This window comes from Gorilla gorilla, chromosome X (genome assembly GCF_029281585.2).
Source record: "Gorilla gorilla gorilla isolate KB3781 chromosome X, NHGRI_mGorGor1-v2.1_pri, whole genome shotgun sequence".
Classification (NCBI taxonomy): domain Eukaryota; kingdom Metazoa; phylum Chordata; class Mammalia; order Primates; family Hominidae; genus Gorilla; species Gorilla gorilla.
The window spans coordinates 145,467,392-145,484,303 of NC_073247.2; the positions used below are offsets into that span (position 1 = coordinate 145,467,392).

Sequence of the window (16,912 nt, forward strand, 5' to 3'; positions counted from 1 at the left end):
TCCTTCCAACAACCAGCACTAACTTATTACACTTGTAAGTGAGCCACTTTGGAAGTTGGTCCTCCAGACTCCATCAACATTTTGAATGACTGCAGCCTCAGGATCCCAAAGAGCTTTTGTTTGTATGATATATATTTATCGATATTTACTGTTTTAGAAATTTTTAAAATTTTTAAATTTATTATTAATTTGAAACTAGCAATTGTGGACCCATTACATGTTAATATAAATATTAATAACATTTTATGACAACAGTGAGAAAAATGGTATCATTTTTCATTTTTGCAAGCTGTCTCTACTGTCTGGCTTGATAGGGGATAGGTAGATTCTCCTATTGACTGCTGCATTTCATATGTTGCAATAAATTGTTTTGGTTGAAGTATATGAACAATATCCAGCTTCACACAAATACGTAATTAGCAAAAAGAACATCTCATAGGTGCCCTGAAAGCGTCACTGGGACTGCCAGCAGTCCTGGAATCACATTTTAAAATAGCTGCTACAGGGAAAGTAGGAATCCATTAGATTGAAAGTCAACAAAAGAGAAGAAATGAGGACTTTCTGAAATGCTTCAGTGGGGGAACTCTGTCAAGCTGCATTACTACCTTCTTTCATCCTAAATTGTATCAGATCACGCTAAGAATTACCATCTCAGAAACCTCTATAGGAAAATGAGAGGAATGAAATAGTTTAGCCCAAATCTGGGATGTTATTTAATTCCTTTCTTCATTTTCTATCTATAGGCCAATGTCACCTAACCCCCTCAAGGTCAATAGGAACAATTCATGTCTAGCTATTCTTGAGCCAGTGGCAGGGCTGGCTACATGTGCAGTCTTTTCAGGTAGGGCAGTTCTTCTAGAATTGTATTGGGCTTTTGATCCAATTTCTACCCCTTTATTGTAATCAAAAAAATAGAATGGGGATAGAGGGAACCTGGATCAGGGGAGAATGGATGAAGAGAATAAGAAACAAACGTGGATTTTGTCCCTTGACTGTTGTTTTAAGAACCAGGAACCAGATCCTTCATTTTATCATTTTTTAAAGGTGTGTAAAGTGTGCAGTGTCTGTGTATACACATGAATGTGTCTCACCAGTTTCTCTCTGGTGAATTTAACTCTGACTCACTGTTAATAATGGGAAAAGCTACAAAGCAAGCCAAGGAATCGTGAGACCAGATTGTAAGCAGAAACAATTTTGCTTAATCAATAAAAGATCTTGAATAGGGAAGTCCTTTCCACACATGTTGCTGTACTAGATATTTATGAACAGTAAATTTACATTTAAATATGGCTTGGATATAATATCATCTTTTTTTAAACATTGACAGATGATAAAATTTAATTAATCAAGCACTCTACTCAGAAGAACTAAATAACATGTATTTAAGAAGTTTCACTCTAGTGGTTTTTGACCTTAAAATACAATTGTTAATTGTATTGTGGAATAAAGAAAAAAGAAACCTCTCACCTTCTTCGGCTGGATAAGGTTTCTTCATGTTCTACATGAGCAACTTTTAATACTTTCTTGTCAATAAAGAGATCTTCAGGATAATAAGCAGATCTATATTGGCGTTGTTGAGAATGGGCACATAACTTGCCAATCTGAAAAAAGAAATGCAATATAATTATATGATACTTGTGCAGATATGATAGTAGAAACAAATTCTGAAAGGCACTTCAATTTCTTCCCCCAATTTTAAAGAGCAGAACAAAGCTATGACTAGAGTCAAAAAAGGTGATAAGCTTGTAAGACAAAGAACCATTGGTGGAAAGAAGGCTGGAGACGGGGAATGGGGGCCCCATTCTAAGTACAGCCTATTCAGAGATTTCCTAAGATAAAAAATGGCTTTTTTTCTATAGTGAAGTATACATTTGAGAGGACTGTCAATGCAGGCCTCACGCTATTGATACCTTTCAATGGCACTTAGTATTAATACGTATGAAGAAGTTCACAAAAGGGAATTGCAAAATTTAGGAAGAACTGGTGCAGAAGATGGGGGTTGTGTAGCCAGTTAATAGAAGAGCAGCCTCCCAAGCACAGAGTAGTCCCAATTTCTATGAGTATTTTTTTATAAGACCCAAGCTAAGGTACTCTGATAAAAAGTGTGATTGCTCATCTGGATTTCCTAAAAATACCCAAGGGAAGAAGGCAAGTCAACCAATCAGTAGCCAGTGACAGGCAGCTCACACCTGTAATTCCAGCACTTCGGGAGGCTGAGGCAAGAGGATCACTTGTGGCCAGGAGTTCAAAGCCAGCCTGGGCAACACAGCAAGACCCAGTCTCTGCAAAAAATAAAAAATTAGCCAGGCATGGTGGCATACACCTGTAGTCCCAGCTACTCAGGAGGCTGAGGTGGGAGGATCGTTTGAGCCTGGGAGGTCAAGGCTGCAGTGAGCCATGATTGTGCCACTGCACTCCAGCCTGAGTGATAGAGGGAGATCCTGTTTCTAATAAATAAATAAATAAATAAGCAAGCCAGTGTCATCACCTATGAATCATATATCATTAAATAAGCCCAGGATTAAAAGTATTTTAAAAACATAGGTGCTCAACAGTCTCCCTTTCTTCCTTCCTCCCTGTCTCCTTCTTTCCTCCCTTTCTTCCTTCCATCTTTTCTCATTCATTCATTCAAAAATATTTATTGGATATCTCTCGCTAAAGCTGACCTCTTTTACACTCATATAGCAACTTTTTTAAAAATGGCATAATCTTTCTTACTTAGCTCCATTCTACTTGATTTTTTTGGTTTAATTATTAGTAGATTTGCTACTTTTTTCACTTTCGAGCAAAAGCCTAAATGAACTTCCATATAAAGAAATATGAATATTAACATTCTTATATATCTCCCTTGTGCCAGACACTATGCCAACTATTATCATCCCCATTTTAGAGATGAGGAAATTGAGGCTTAGGGAGTTAAGTGACTTGCATGAGGCAGAAAAACAGTGGACTCACTTGTCTGACTTAGAACCCATTTATCTGACTTCAAAGATTATGCGACATTGCCTCCCTAGCAGATAATGCTTGACCTTCCAGTGGCTTACATTCTACATTGTAGAAAAATATAAAGAACTACCAGTCCTCAAAAACATAGCCATCCAACGTAGCCAAGGTGAATATATGGACTGTAAACTTCAGGAAAAATATTAGAAATAGCTGGCAAGGAGAAGGGTTGTATGTTTGTCACTTTTGTATTTCCACGCTATTCAGACTGGATTTTGTGCGCCTAAGTTAGGTGAATTAATTGAAGTGAATTGAAAGAATCTTCTATTATCAGCCTCAGCTCAGCACTCTACTTATAAGCCATGGGCTCTGTGTGGTAATCCCAGCTTCTGGATTTCTCAAGATGGCCCTGACAGCATTTACTAAGTTATCTATTTATACAGCTTTGGAAGGCTTTTCATACAAATAAATTCTCGAATTAGAAAAAAAATCTAGAATCAGAGTAGCATCACCTTCATTTATAAAAGAATAGCATCTATAGTTTGATATTCAGATGAGCTATACTCAATAGTTTATCTTAATGGGAATAAAACAAAAGCCGAAGACACTTAAAGACATTCAATTTGGCTTTGGAATGCATGATACTGAATTTTTCAGATGTGCTTATGTAATGCTATGTGACTTGAGCTAATATTAACTTCAAATGAAGCATGTGCATTCCATGAATATGCCTTAACTAGTAGCAGTCTGGGAGGGTGCTTTAGGTCAGGGGCTGCCTAGCTGGACTGGGGAGTTAAGTTCCAATCATTTTCAAAGCATATAATGCAGATGCCAAATAAATGAGGGCAGACTGTGTATTACCACTTTCTGTCTGAAGACATATACATGTTTACTTTGTGAAAATGCAGGTAAAATTTCATGGAACAAAACCTTGATGTTTGTTCCATAAATATCTATTATTCTGTGAATAAACATTCATGTGAGAACTTATTTCAGTAGGATCAAAGTATTCTTAGCACATTCAAGAGCACAGTACACATTCTCTTGACCTACACCTGTTCCCAGTCCAGCACCAAAATCAAATCTTTCACACATCTTTCACAGTAACTTGTCTACTTGCAACCCACAGCTGTGAAATCTCCCTCCCCATTGAAAGTCAGCCCTTTGTATCAGTGAATACTAACTGGTCCACAGCAAGACTTTAAAGTTTTTAACCCCCTCCCCCCTCACCAACCCCAACCTACTGGAAAGGGGTGCAGCTGAGGCAAAAGTAGGAAGGTTAAGAACAAATGATAATGTCGCCACTCTGCAGTCTGAACTTTCTTCCCAAGCCACCCAATATAGTATTATCAAGCCAACTTTCCAAGGCTCTGTGTGGGGTAAGGCGCAAACAATGGTGTCCCGCCAATAACCCTACTCCTCCATCTGAAATGTGCCACATCTTATCAGACAGGCTGCATTTTCTTCCACAAATCTACCATGAAGCAAATTCTTCTCATATACAAAGCATTTGTCAAATATATTCCCTCCTTTGGGCCCTTCTCCCTACATCTTTCACCTCCACACTATGTGAGCTATAGGTGAATATTATGAGCTTATTTTGAGAAGTGGACACTAAAAGAAAACATAACTTACAAAGAGATGCAGCATTCACATTAAAGAAGTCCTTTCAGCTTCACACTTGGGAAACGTCAGGCTATGCTGGGAGACTTGAGTCTTATTCTTCAGCAGCCCTTACTGAAGAAGCCAGCCTCCCAAGTGGCATTTTAGAAATCAGTATCCTGCCCAGGAGTTTTAGGCTCTTAAATAAGAAGTGCAATCCAATTTCCTTTCGCTGACTAATGTATCTAGTCAAGGATGCTGCTACCTTTAAATTTGGTTAGTTGGAGGGAATTTATTGGATAGGTGAGTGTCTCTACCAAAAGACTGGAATATAAAACCTTTTTGTTTTCCATAGACCATGATTCCTAAAGGTGTTTTTATTTATGTGCTAGACTTCTGACAAGGAAACCAATAGTGCTCTGCAGGGTTACAAGTCCTGAAACATAAGAAGAAGGCAGGGCCTCTGACCATATCCAGGCCAGGAAGATGTTTTTTGTTGTTTTTTTTTTTTGTTTTTTTTTTAAGACAGAGTCTCACTCAGTCGCCCAGGCTGGAGTGCAGTGGTGCAATCTCGGCTCACTGCAAGCTCCGCCTCCTGGGTTCACGCCATTCTCCTGCTTCAGCCTCCTGAGTAGCTGGGACTACAGGTGCCCACTACCACGCCCAGCTAATTTTTGGTATTTTTAGTAGAGACAGTGTTTCACCGTGTTAGCTAGGATGGTCTTGATCTCCTGACCTCGTGATCCAGCCACCTTGGCCTCCCAAAGTGCTGGGATTACAGGCGTGAGCCACCGTGCCCAGCCAGGAACACATTTTAGTAACCTTAGCATCATTCTTTTCTGCCAGGATCCAGAAGCACCATCCTTGTACCTACATAAGGAAAATACACTGCTGGGACCCAGCAAGGTATAGATCAGGGGTGTCCAATCTTTTGGCTTCCCTGGGCCACATTGGAAGAAGAATTGTCTTGGGCCACACATAAAATACTAATGATAGCTGATGAGCTAGAAGAAAAATCACCAAAAAATATCATAACGTTTTAAGAAAGTTTATGAATTTATGTTGGGCCACATTCAAAGCCATCTTGGGCTGCATGCAGCCTGCAAGCTGCAGGTTGGACAAGCTTGGTCTAGATCATGCAGAGCCCAGTAGGCTGGGCATCAGGAAACCTGGCCTACCACCCCACTTCCACCTCTCACCCACAGCAGGACTTCACTGTGACCTGGTCCCATAGCTTCACTCTACCTGTAAGTCTAGCCCTATACACAGGAAGAAGATAGGATATTTGAAGTGCCATATTTTCTTCTCAGTTTCCTTTAAAAAAAAAAAAGGTGAAAATTACTTTCTGAATGGAGTATGTTATTGTAGAGCAGGGAAAATTTTATTTTCTTGACCTATGCCTGAGGCACCTGTAATAAAAGACAGATTAAAAAGAGAAATCCATACAAATATGTTTAACATACGTTTTACGTCACACAAGATCCTTTAGAAAGGAAGACCCAAAGAAATGGGGAAAGCTGTGGATTTTTATGCTAAGTTTGTTAAGGAAATGGAGAGTGGTGAAGTGTGATTGGACAAAGAGGTTATAACTGAATGGAAATAAACTGGGGGAACTTAGCCAGGGCAGTTTCTTCAGATTTTTCTCTGTGTCCCTGTAACTTTGGAGGTAAAGATGTTTCTTTCTTCTGGGTATAGGGTGGGCACCTCCACATGACGGTCTTACGACATACTTCAGAAGAGGGTCAGTTAGGTTTTATGACCTGCTTCATGGGAGAAGGGGTGAGGGGAAGGTGAGAGTGACTTTCTTGTTTTTGAGGTTTTCTTAAATGCAAAGGTGCCATATTTTGGGGTGGTGTGTCCTGAATCCCATTATTACCAAAGATTCTGAAATCATGCAAAAATTTGATCTGATACAATTCACTCCTATACTCTATAATGAACATGTCAAGAAATGCGGCTACTCTATTGGTTAAAATCTAACTGTCATTCTCAGGCCCCTGTTGACTGTTGGTTCTGGGAACTCTCAAGTGACAAAAAAATTCAGATTTGATCTTTCACTCCAGAACAGAGAAAGACAGCCTGTATCGAAAGCTTCTCAACAATACCAACACTTCACGTTTCTTACACAATACCCTATTCCAACCTAGTGCTTCACAGATAACTTCTACATCCATTCTCCATTCTCTTCACTCAGTCCTACCAACAACCCTCTGAGGTATACAGAGCAGGTATTACTTATTTATTTATTTATTTATTTATTTATTTATTTATTTATTTATTTATTTATTGAGACAGGGTCTTGCTCTGTTGCCCAGGCTGGAGTGCCATGGTGTGGTCACGGCTCAATGCAGCCTTGATCTCCCCAGGCTCAGGTAATCCTCCCACTTAAGCCTCCTGAGCAGCTGGGACTACAGGCACACAACACCACGCCTAGCTAATGTAGCTAGACACGGGATCTCAGCATGTTGCCCAGACTGGTCTTGAACTCCTGGACTCAAGTGATCTGCCCACCTTGGTCTCCCAAAGCACTGGGATTACACAGAATGGGTATCATTAGCCCCATTTTTAGATATAAGGAAACTGAAGCTCACAAAAGTTGGGGAACTTAAAAGCAAGGTCACAATGTTAGTAAATGGTAGAGCTGGGGCTTGAATGCTGGTCTGTCTGATTCTAAAACCTATGTTTTTGTTTTCGATTTTCCCGTGTCATGGATTTCTGTCACAGGCATAGGCTCTGGGGCTTCCCAGTATTGGGTGTGGCCCAGGTCTGTGGTTATGTGGACACCTTACCTATAATTGGAGGACAGTAATAATGATGAAAAATTCTCTAAACATATTCCAAGAAATGGCTAAAGTTGTTCAACAGAAAACTGACATTCAATTTTAACCTAACTCTCAGGTAGTATTTCAAGTGGCAGTAAGCCAATAGTGGGATGATTTAAATTCTTTGGTCTGCCAAGTAAGAGTGAATTAGTTACCATACGAAAGCACTGCATGTCAAATTCTATGGAAGAGGAGGCTCCCAAGTAGGTCTAGCTTGCCACTTGTTGCCTGCAGGATGTCCCTTGACCCTGGCTCCAGAATTCAGATTATTGGGTTGGCTACAAAATCTTCGGTAATTCCCACATTTAAAAAAATTCTGATGTCTAACCATCTGATCTTTGGCAAAGTTGACTCCCTATTCAATAAATGGTGCTAGGATAAATGGCTAGCCATATGCAAAAGATTGAAACTGGACTCCTATCTTTTACCATATACAAAAATTAACTCAAGATGGATAGATTAAAGACTTAAATATTAGACTTCGAACTATAGAAATCCTAGAAGAAAACCAAGGAAATACACCTATTGATATCACCCTTGGCAAAGCATTTATGGCTAAATCCTCAAAAGCAATTGCAACAAAAACAAAAATTGACAAGTGGAACCTAATTAAACTAAAGAGCTTCTGCACAGCAAGAGAAACTATTAAGGGAGTAAACAGACAACCTACAGAATGGGAGACAATATTTGCAAACTATGCATCTGACAAAAGCCTAATATCCAGAAGCTATAAGGAACTTAAATAAATCAACAAGCAAAAAACAAATAGCCCCATTAAACAGTGGGCAAAGAACATGAACAGACACTTCTTAAAAGAAGACATACAAGTGGCCAATAAAGATATGAAAAAATGCTCATCATCACTAATCATCAGAGAAATGCAAATCAAAATCACAGTGAGATATCATCTCACAGAATTTAGAATGGCTTTTGTTAAATAGTCTAAAAACAACAGATGCTGGTGAGGATGCAGAGAGAGGGGAACATTTACACACTGCTGGTGGGAGTGTAAATTAGTCCAGCCACTGCGGAGGGGAGTTTGGAGATTCCTCAAAGAACTAAGAGGTGAACTACCATTTGATTCAACAATACCATTACTGGGTATATAGCTAAAGGAAAACAAATCATTCTACCAAAAAGACACCTGCACCCATATGTTCATCACAGCACTATACACAATAGCAAAGACATGCTATCAACCCAGGTGCTCATCAACGGTGGACTGGATAAAGAAAATGTTGTACATATACACCATGGAATACTACTCAGCCATAAACAAGCATGAAATATTGCCCCTTGCAGCAACATGGATGCAGCTGGAGGCTATTTTCCTAAGCAAAGTAATGCCGGGACAGAAAATCAAATACTGCACGTTCTCACTTATTAGTGGGAGCTAAATGTTGAATACACTAATGAACATAAAGATGGGAATCACAGACACTGGGAACTACAAGAGGGCAGAAGGAGGAAAAGGGGCATGGGCTAAAAAACTATCTATTGGGTACTATGCTCACTACCTGGGTGATGGGACCATCCATACCCCAAACCTCAGCATCACACAATATACCCATATGACAAACCTGCACATGTACTCCCTGAATCCAAAAAAAAGTTATTTGAAACTGTGATGTTTTTATGTTTCTGAAACATATATTTAATATTTTGTAGGAGAATCCTGTCCTTATGTAACACCAGTGTAATTAAAACATCCAAAGGGAGAAAACCCAGATCAATATTCTGGGTTTAACAACAATGAGAGATTCAGCAAGATGAGGACCTAGTATGTACTGTGTTTAGCAAATTTAGATGACTGATAATGATGACATGAGTCACTTCAGTAGAGAAGTTCTGAAAATAAGAATCATAAGATGTAGAATACATGGAGAGTAAGCAAATAGATGGAAAGCATAGGCAGTTATTTTACATAAAGGTTATGTCATGTATCTTATTAAGTATAATTAATATAATTAATAGTGTGTTAATTATCCGAGATAATTTTTTAATGGGGGGGCAGAGTTTATGCTGCAGTACATTACCTCTTTTGGTTGCCGTACTCTTTTTTTAATTAAATGTTTTGAGACCCAATATACATAAAATGCATCCCTAAATTGTAGTTTGATGAGATTTGTAAATGTATACACATGTGTAAACACTACCTCATAATGTAGAAAATATTGTCATAATTTTATAGTGACTGACATTTTAATCACTACAGATGAGATCTGTCTTTTTTAGGATTAGATTGATAACAGAAAGAAAGAATAGAAATATAGAAAATAAATATGGATAGATTCGGTATTTATGTCTTTGTTTCTGCTTTTTTGCTCAGGATAATTTTTTCTTTGAGGAACTCTATGTTGGTGGTTTACCAGTACTTTTTTCTTTTAATTGCTGAATAAATATACCAAATATGTTTACACATTTGGGTAGTTTCCACATTTTTGCTTTTGTGAATAAAGCTACACTGTTTACTCAAATCTTGCCATTTCATTTTCAAATATATGTTTTGTAAATACTCCTTCCCAGTATCTGGTTTTTCACTTTTCTTAGTGGTGCCTTTTGCACAGAACACTTTTTACAATTTTTTGATGAACCTGATTTTATATATTTTTGCAGCTTTATGATTGATGCTGTTTTCCATCCAAAGAAGCCTTTCCATATGGCAATGTCACAGACATATTTTCTTCAGAACCTTTATCATTTGTACATTTATGATGAGGTATTTAACCCATTTTGTGTTAATTTTTGTATATTGTGTGATGTAAAGATTGCTGTTTTCATGGCCTAGGCGATGGGATCATTGGGACCCGAAGCCTCAGCGTCGTACAATATACCCATGTAACAAATCTGCAAGTGTACCCTCTAATCTGTAATAAGAGCTGAAACTATTTAAATAAATCTATCTTAAATAAAATTTGTACATGGCTAGATATTACTTGTTGATTTCCCTTTCACTGACATTTCTACTTCATTTCACAGTGCTTAAATCATATGACCTGTTGGATTTCTACTTTCACAAAGTTAATGACATTTTTAGGCCTAATGCTTTTCCTTTAAATATTTTTCTCTGGTATTTAAAAATAATGTGTATGCTCTGTTTATCTGTCATGAATGCTATCCATTTGTTTATCTGATTAACTTGTCAAACTTTCCAAGTTATTTAACACTCAAGAAATAATGATTATGTTTTTCCAAATATTTATCAGATTGTTTCAGTACAATTTGTTAAGATCATTTCTCATTTAGTTACTTCAATTTTTTATTTCTTTAAACTTAATTGGCCATGTTTGTGGATCTATTTCTGAACTCTATTCTGTTTATTTAAATGTTTGTGCTTATGCAAATATATCATTCTCTTAATTGAAGTGTTATTATAATGTCTCGAATTCAGCTAATAAAAGTTCATCCAGCTTAGAAAAAAAAGTGCTTTTCTGAGAAATGTTGCCAAATACCATTTAAATTTAGTCTTGGATCATTGATGGATTCATCAGGACCCTAAAGAATTAAAACTAAAACTTCCTCTGGGAGTCATGCAATTTAATTATCAACTCTGATCTAGTTGTCTACTTTGGATGAGTATTACCTGTGGCATTCGCTTTGTGGCACCTTGGGGCTGAAGGTGGAGTTGAGTGGGAATTTCAGTTTTCCAGTTAAAATAAAATGATGAATTTCAGTTCATTCTCTTGAATCATCTATCATACCACTATACAATTTCATTTAATTAAATCTTAAAAGTTTAAAAACTATATATACATTGAAATTATGTGATATACAACATAAACTTTTTAATAGTAGCAACCGTGCCCATTTAACAATTCTACAGGTATAATAAAAATGCTAATATATGTTAATGTTTAGACTGTGGTTAATGTTTTGTCTTGTTAATTTCCCCAGGGCTTTTATTACTGATTTAAATCTGCCACACTACTCAACTGATTGCACTGCTTCCACAAACTGCATGGAGGTAGCTCAAATGAATACTGATTAACAGAAATGAACAAACATTTGGCTAAGCAAACCATTCTTATTATATGCTTGTAATCATTACATACATTTTCTTACAATGAGATGGGCATGGCAGGCATTTTCCTCTCACTTTTCCTACAGAAAATATGCATATGAGCATTAAATTAATTTATAACCTTGTACTTCAGGAAGAACATCATTATTAATTAACTATTGATTGATCTGATATACAGCACAGAGGATAATGAACAGACCTGGTGACAATGTAAGCGTTTTTTTCTTTCCTCATCTTTCAGACATTTTGCTGTGACTCATTGTTAATTGCTTGACCATTAAGATAAAAGCTCACTAATAATCTGTAATGTATTATAAATCAAGCAATTTTAAGAAATCAAGTGCTATTATTTGAACATTTCATACAAGTTAGTTCTTGAAGTAAATTGGAATCCAAAAAAGGAACAAATGTCCTACAGATCAGCCTGCTGCTAAATTGAACTACAGCATGGTATTATCGTGAAAGGAACACACAATTTGGAGTCAGGATACCTGGGGCCCAGTGTCAGTTCATCCTCGTACCATTTCAGTAACTCTAGACAAGTCATTTACTTTCCTTGAAACTCAGCCTCCTCATCTGCAAAATGAAGATAATTAAAATGCCTGCTGGACCTGGCTGTAATGTGAAGATCAAGCGAAACAATGGTTGAAAGTGTAACGTCTCCCCCAACCAGATAGAAATTTGATTCATTCTTAAGTGGGGACTACTTCCTTCTGCAGCCTGCTTTGTGTGTCATAATCCTGGTTCAGCTGGTCAGGAACATGGGTAGCTATACGTCCCTGAAAGGGAACCACATGGAATTTGCCCAAGTCTGGCAGTCACACAATTGGGTCCGGTCTGCTCTGGAATATCTGGAATATCCTCTTCTGTTCTTCTAATCTCGAATTACCAATAGGTGGTACGTGACTGGCTGTTTACCCTGTGTCTCATACCCACATACTTTTGTCTGAGAGGCTGAATGCTGTAGGGATGGGAGACAGGTTTTAAATGCTCCTTATGTAGAAGAGACTTATATTTTGCTAATTTATATCTGCCACAAACGGAGTCTGAGCTGAAAGCAGAATCCTGCATGTGTGCCTAACACTTCTTATGCATTACCAATCCTTTTGCAGCACCAGGAGTTCATGACATTATTATTTAACCACGTGAAACCATTAATGTGCAGATTAAAAGAGAACTTTGTGTAGTAAATCAACTCAATACTGAATTCAAATACCACTCCCCCAAATATACTCATCTCCTTGCGTCCTTTGTCCCAGTGAAAAGGAATTACCTCCTACTCAATTGCTCAAGCCAGAAGAAACCAAAGAATTTCTGGTGATTTCTCCCTCCCTCTAACTTCTCTACATCGAGACACGAAGTCTTGTTTATTGTCTCTTATAAATAACCATTCAATTTGTGAACTTTTCTCTACCTTTAGGTCTAGGATTCCATCAACTGTCTCTTAGAGCAGTGCTTCTCAAACTTTAATGTGTATACAAATCACCTGAAAATCTTATTCACAGAGTTTCATCTTCAATAGATCTGGGGTGAAGTCTGAGATGATTAGCAAGGCCCTAGCATAGTGGTTCTCAAAGCATGGTCCTAAAATAAGCAGCATCAATACCATCTGGGCACTTGTTGGAAATGCACATTTTGGGGCCAGACTTAGACCTACTGAATCAGAAATCCTGGGAGTGGAGCCCAGCTTTTAACAAGCCCTTCAGGGGGTTCTGATGCATACAAGTTGGAGAACCACTGCCACACAGACCATCCCAACAGCCTCTTAATTGGTCTCCAAAGCTCCAGTTTTGACCTCCTCCAATCCATTCCTTCCAGTTCTCTGAGACCTCTCGGTAGGTCCTAAAGGGCAAACCTATTTTCATAATAATACTAAGACTTTATTTGTCCTTTTTACTCTTATTCTCTCACAAGTATACAGGGGAAATTTCAAGCGGCAACATGATGTAAAGTGATATCACTGTTCTGAAATATGTATCTGTGCATTCTAGAATGTTCTAAGGGAGCAAGTAAAAATACATGCATTTTCAGAGTTTACCTTATACCCAGAACTGAGTGCTCTTACTGGCTATCTAGGTTATGCATACCATAATCTTTGTAACCTTCTTATTATTTAATAAATTGTTATTTGGAAATCTAGAAGTTTTGTATCTATGTGAAAATATATGAAGTGAATATATTTTTTAGTCTTATTTTGCAATAACACTTTAAAATATTTTTTGAAGAATATAAATTTTAAATTTTTTCTATAACTTATTGGACGTATTATACAATAAGATAAAATTTATTTGCAACATGTTTTTCTGATATTTAAGAATGGATGATTGGCTTTGAAAAGGGAGATTAGAAGACTTACTTCACCAACCCACAGCAGCAATGTCTATGTCTAAAACTGATAAAAACATGTCAAAACAACTTATCACAGAGTTCTGGCTCATGGAAGAGAGGGATCTACTCTGTAGATTACAACTGTAATTAAGAAACAAAAATACAACAAAAGCTGTCTTTTCCTTGACCTTATAGACATGCATAATTTATCTTGTTTTTCTGATGCAAAAGAACATTTTGGAATAGGATATTAGAGTGTAAGTTAAATTGTAGAGTCATCTTGAAATTAATTATTTGGAGTTTAAAGAAAATGAAATTAAACATTTAAAGTAAATGTTATGAGCTCTTTAAAAGTCAAAAGTGTTTGTTATGGCTTTTCCAAATAGAAACGAAAAACACACTGAAACATACTGTAGGGTAAGTTACTGCATTATATTAGCTGTAGAAGTACACACAATAGTGGAAAAACTAATAAATCCCTGTAGAGGCCGGCATGATGGCTCACACTTGTAATCCTAGCACTTTGGGAGGCTGAGGTGGGCGGATCACTTGAGGTCAGGAGTTTGAAACCAGCTTGGCCAACATGGTGAAACCCTGTCTCTACTAAAAATACAAAAAAAAAAAAAAAATTAGCCAGGCTTGGTGGCAGGCACCTGTAATCCCAGCTACTTGGGAGGCTGAGGCAGGAGAATTGCTTGAACCCAGGAGGTGGAGGTTGCGGTGAGCTGAGATCACACCACTGCACTCCAGCCTGGGGAAAAGAGCGAGACTCCCTCTCAAAAAAAATAAAAAATAAAAAATAAACCCCTGTAGATTTGACATTGCTGAATGCCTGCTGGGTGAAAAGTCATAGAAGAAATCATGCCACTCTCCAATGATGGAGAAACAAACTCATCAAATAAAAGGTTTATTTGCAAACATAAAGCCCTCTTTAGTTAATGTCTCTTCTGCAGAATGTGTTTTTGCCTTATAAATGGACAAATCTACAGATTTGGGGTGGAATTGCTGTTTTGCTTATATTCATCCAGTATTAAGCACTAACTAATCATTAAAGAAGATCTATTATGTGAAAGCTTTGGGAAAAAAAACCATGAGTGGTGCTGAAATATTCAAAATGTTAAATAGCATTGTTAAAATTCATGGTTTTCCCTCAAACAAATGTGATGACATTTGCACTGATGCAAAAGCTATGGTGGGTAAAACTGCTTGCACCTTATCATGAGTCAGGGTAGTGACACCAAACTGCAATAGCAGTCATTGTAGTTTTCACTGCCAAGCACACACATTTTTAAAAAAGCTAGTTTCACTTAAGAATATACTTGAAGAGGCAGTAAAAGTTAATTTCATCAAATCTTCACCCTTGACTACATGTCTTTTTTGATATTATGTGTGATGAAATGGGAAGTATGCATAAAGTACTTCTGGTACATACTAAAGTATGATGGTCATCTAGAGGAAAAGCACAAGTGTGATTGACTTGTGAGATGAACTAAACACTTTTTAAATGTAACACTATTTTTACTTGAAAGAAAAACTGACAGACAAACTCTTATTCAAACTCAAGTATTTTGTAGGCATTTTCTTGGAAATGAACAAAGCAAGCCTGTTATTTCAAGGAAAACAACTGACAGTGTTCACAGCCAATGATAGAATTTGCACTTTCAGGCGAAAATTAGAATTTGGGAAAACTTGTTATCTTCTACTATGAAACTTGACAGCTTCCCAATACCTGAAGGCTTTTCTGATGATAACAGAGGTGACACTAATGAATATGAGTTTTGACGTTATATAATGAAGTGTGTTAATATTTGGAAAATCGGCATAACTCAGTGAGCCAAAATTTTTCAAATGACCAAGGCATCATAATGCAAAAATCACACAATGACTAATAATTCACCCAAAGTGTAAGATAGATTTTAACATAACAGAAAATGAAAAGTCAATTGATACGTTTGCAGCTTCCATATTGTAACTAACCTTTAAGAAACTATCACTTGCCAACTTCTTGTACAGTATCAGAGAAAATATCCCTAATTGTCAAAAAAGGGTATTAGGACACAGTTCTTCTTCCAACTGTATATATTTGTGAGACCAAATTTTCCTCAGTCAAACCAGATTGAGTGCAGAAGAAGATACGAGAATCCAGCTGTCTACCATTAAGGAAAAAATTAAAGAGATTTGCAAAAATGTAAAACAATGCTATTCTTCCCACTAAAGTATTTTATTTTGGAAAGCATATCTTGAAAAAACACATATGAGTGTCTGATTCCTTTATTATTAACTTTAAATGAATTAGTAAGTAAATACTTTTAATATTCCTAGTTTTAATGTCTAATACAGCAAATAACAATAGATATAACTCCATCGACATCTCTTTGGGGTCCTGTATAGCTTTTAAGAATGTAAAGGGTCCTGATACCATAATCTCTGCTCTACACTAACATCCAAAATAATCTGAAAATAATCATTTATAAGTACATTATAAATTAAATTATTTATAAATAAATAAAATGGCATTAATGAATAACATATTAATTCATCACCTACTATGTGCTGGACAGTGTTTTAAGTGCTCCTCCATAAAAGCAATGAGAAAATTGGCAAAAACATTCAGAACCAACTTCTTTGGAGCTCTGGAATTTAATAAAAGTATTTGCAGCAATCCGAGAAGCATTTATTCAAGAAAATGGCTGAATGTCGGTAGGAACAGTGAGCGTTGTGGCATTTTAACTTCCCTATTCTCATTCCTCCTCTCCAGTTCTGAAGTACTTTTGAAAACTAACAGCCCACATTCATGGTGAAATCTAGCATCCTGGCAGCCACTGGAGGGAGCAGAGTGGGGTTCGTGATGGTTAATATTGAATGTCAACTTGATTAGATTGAAGGGTGCAAAGTATTGTTCCTGGGTGTGTCTGTGAGGGTGTTGCCAAAGGAGATTAACATTTCAGTCAGTGGACTGGGAGAGGCAGACACAACCTCAATCTCTGTGGGCACCATTTAATCAGCTGTCAGTGTGACTAGAATAAAGCAGGCAGAAGAATGTGGAAGGCACTAGACTAGCTGAGTCTTCTGGCCTTCATCTTTCTCCTGTGCTGGATGCTTCCTGCCCTTGAACATCAGACTCCAAGTTCTTCAGCTTTTGGACTCTTGGACTTAACACCAGTGGTTTGCCAGGGGCACTTGGGCCTTTGGCCAC

At 37.3% G+C, this 16,912-nt stretch overlaps 1 protein-coding gene across 1 annotated transcript in view; it reads right to left on the bottom strand.

Moving 5' to 3' along the window:
* GPC3 (glypican 3) overlaps window positions 1-16,912 on the bottom strand; it is a 452,688-nt gene that overhangs the window by 165,702 nt on the left and 270,074 nt on the right. Inside the window, exon 4 of the mRNA XM_019019454.4 lies at window positions 1,468-1,601. Within this exon, the coding sequence (XP_018874999.1) occupies window positions 1,468-1,601 (134 nt within the window). The remainder of the gene's footprint in view (window positions 1-1,467; window positions 1,602-16,912) is intronic.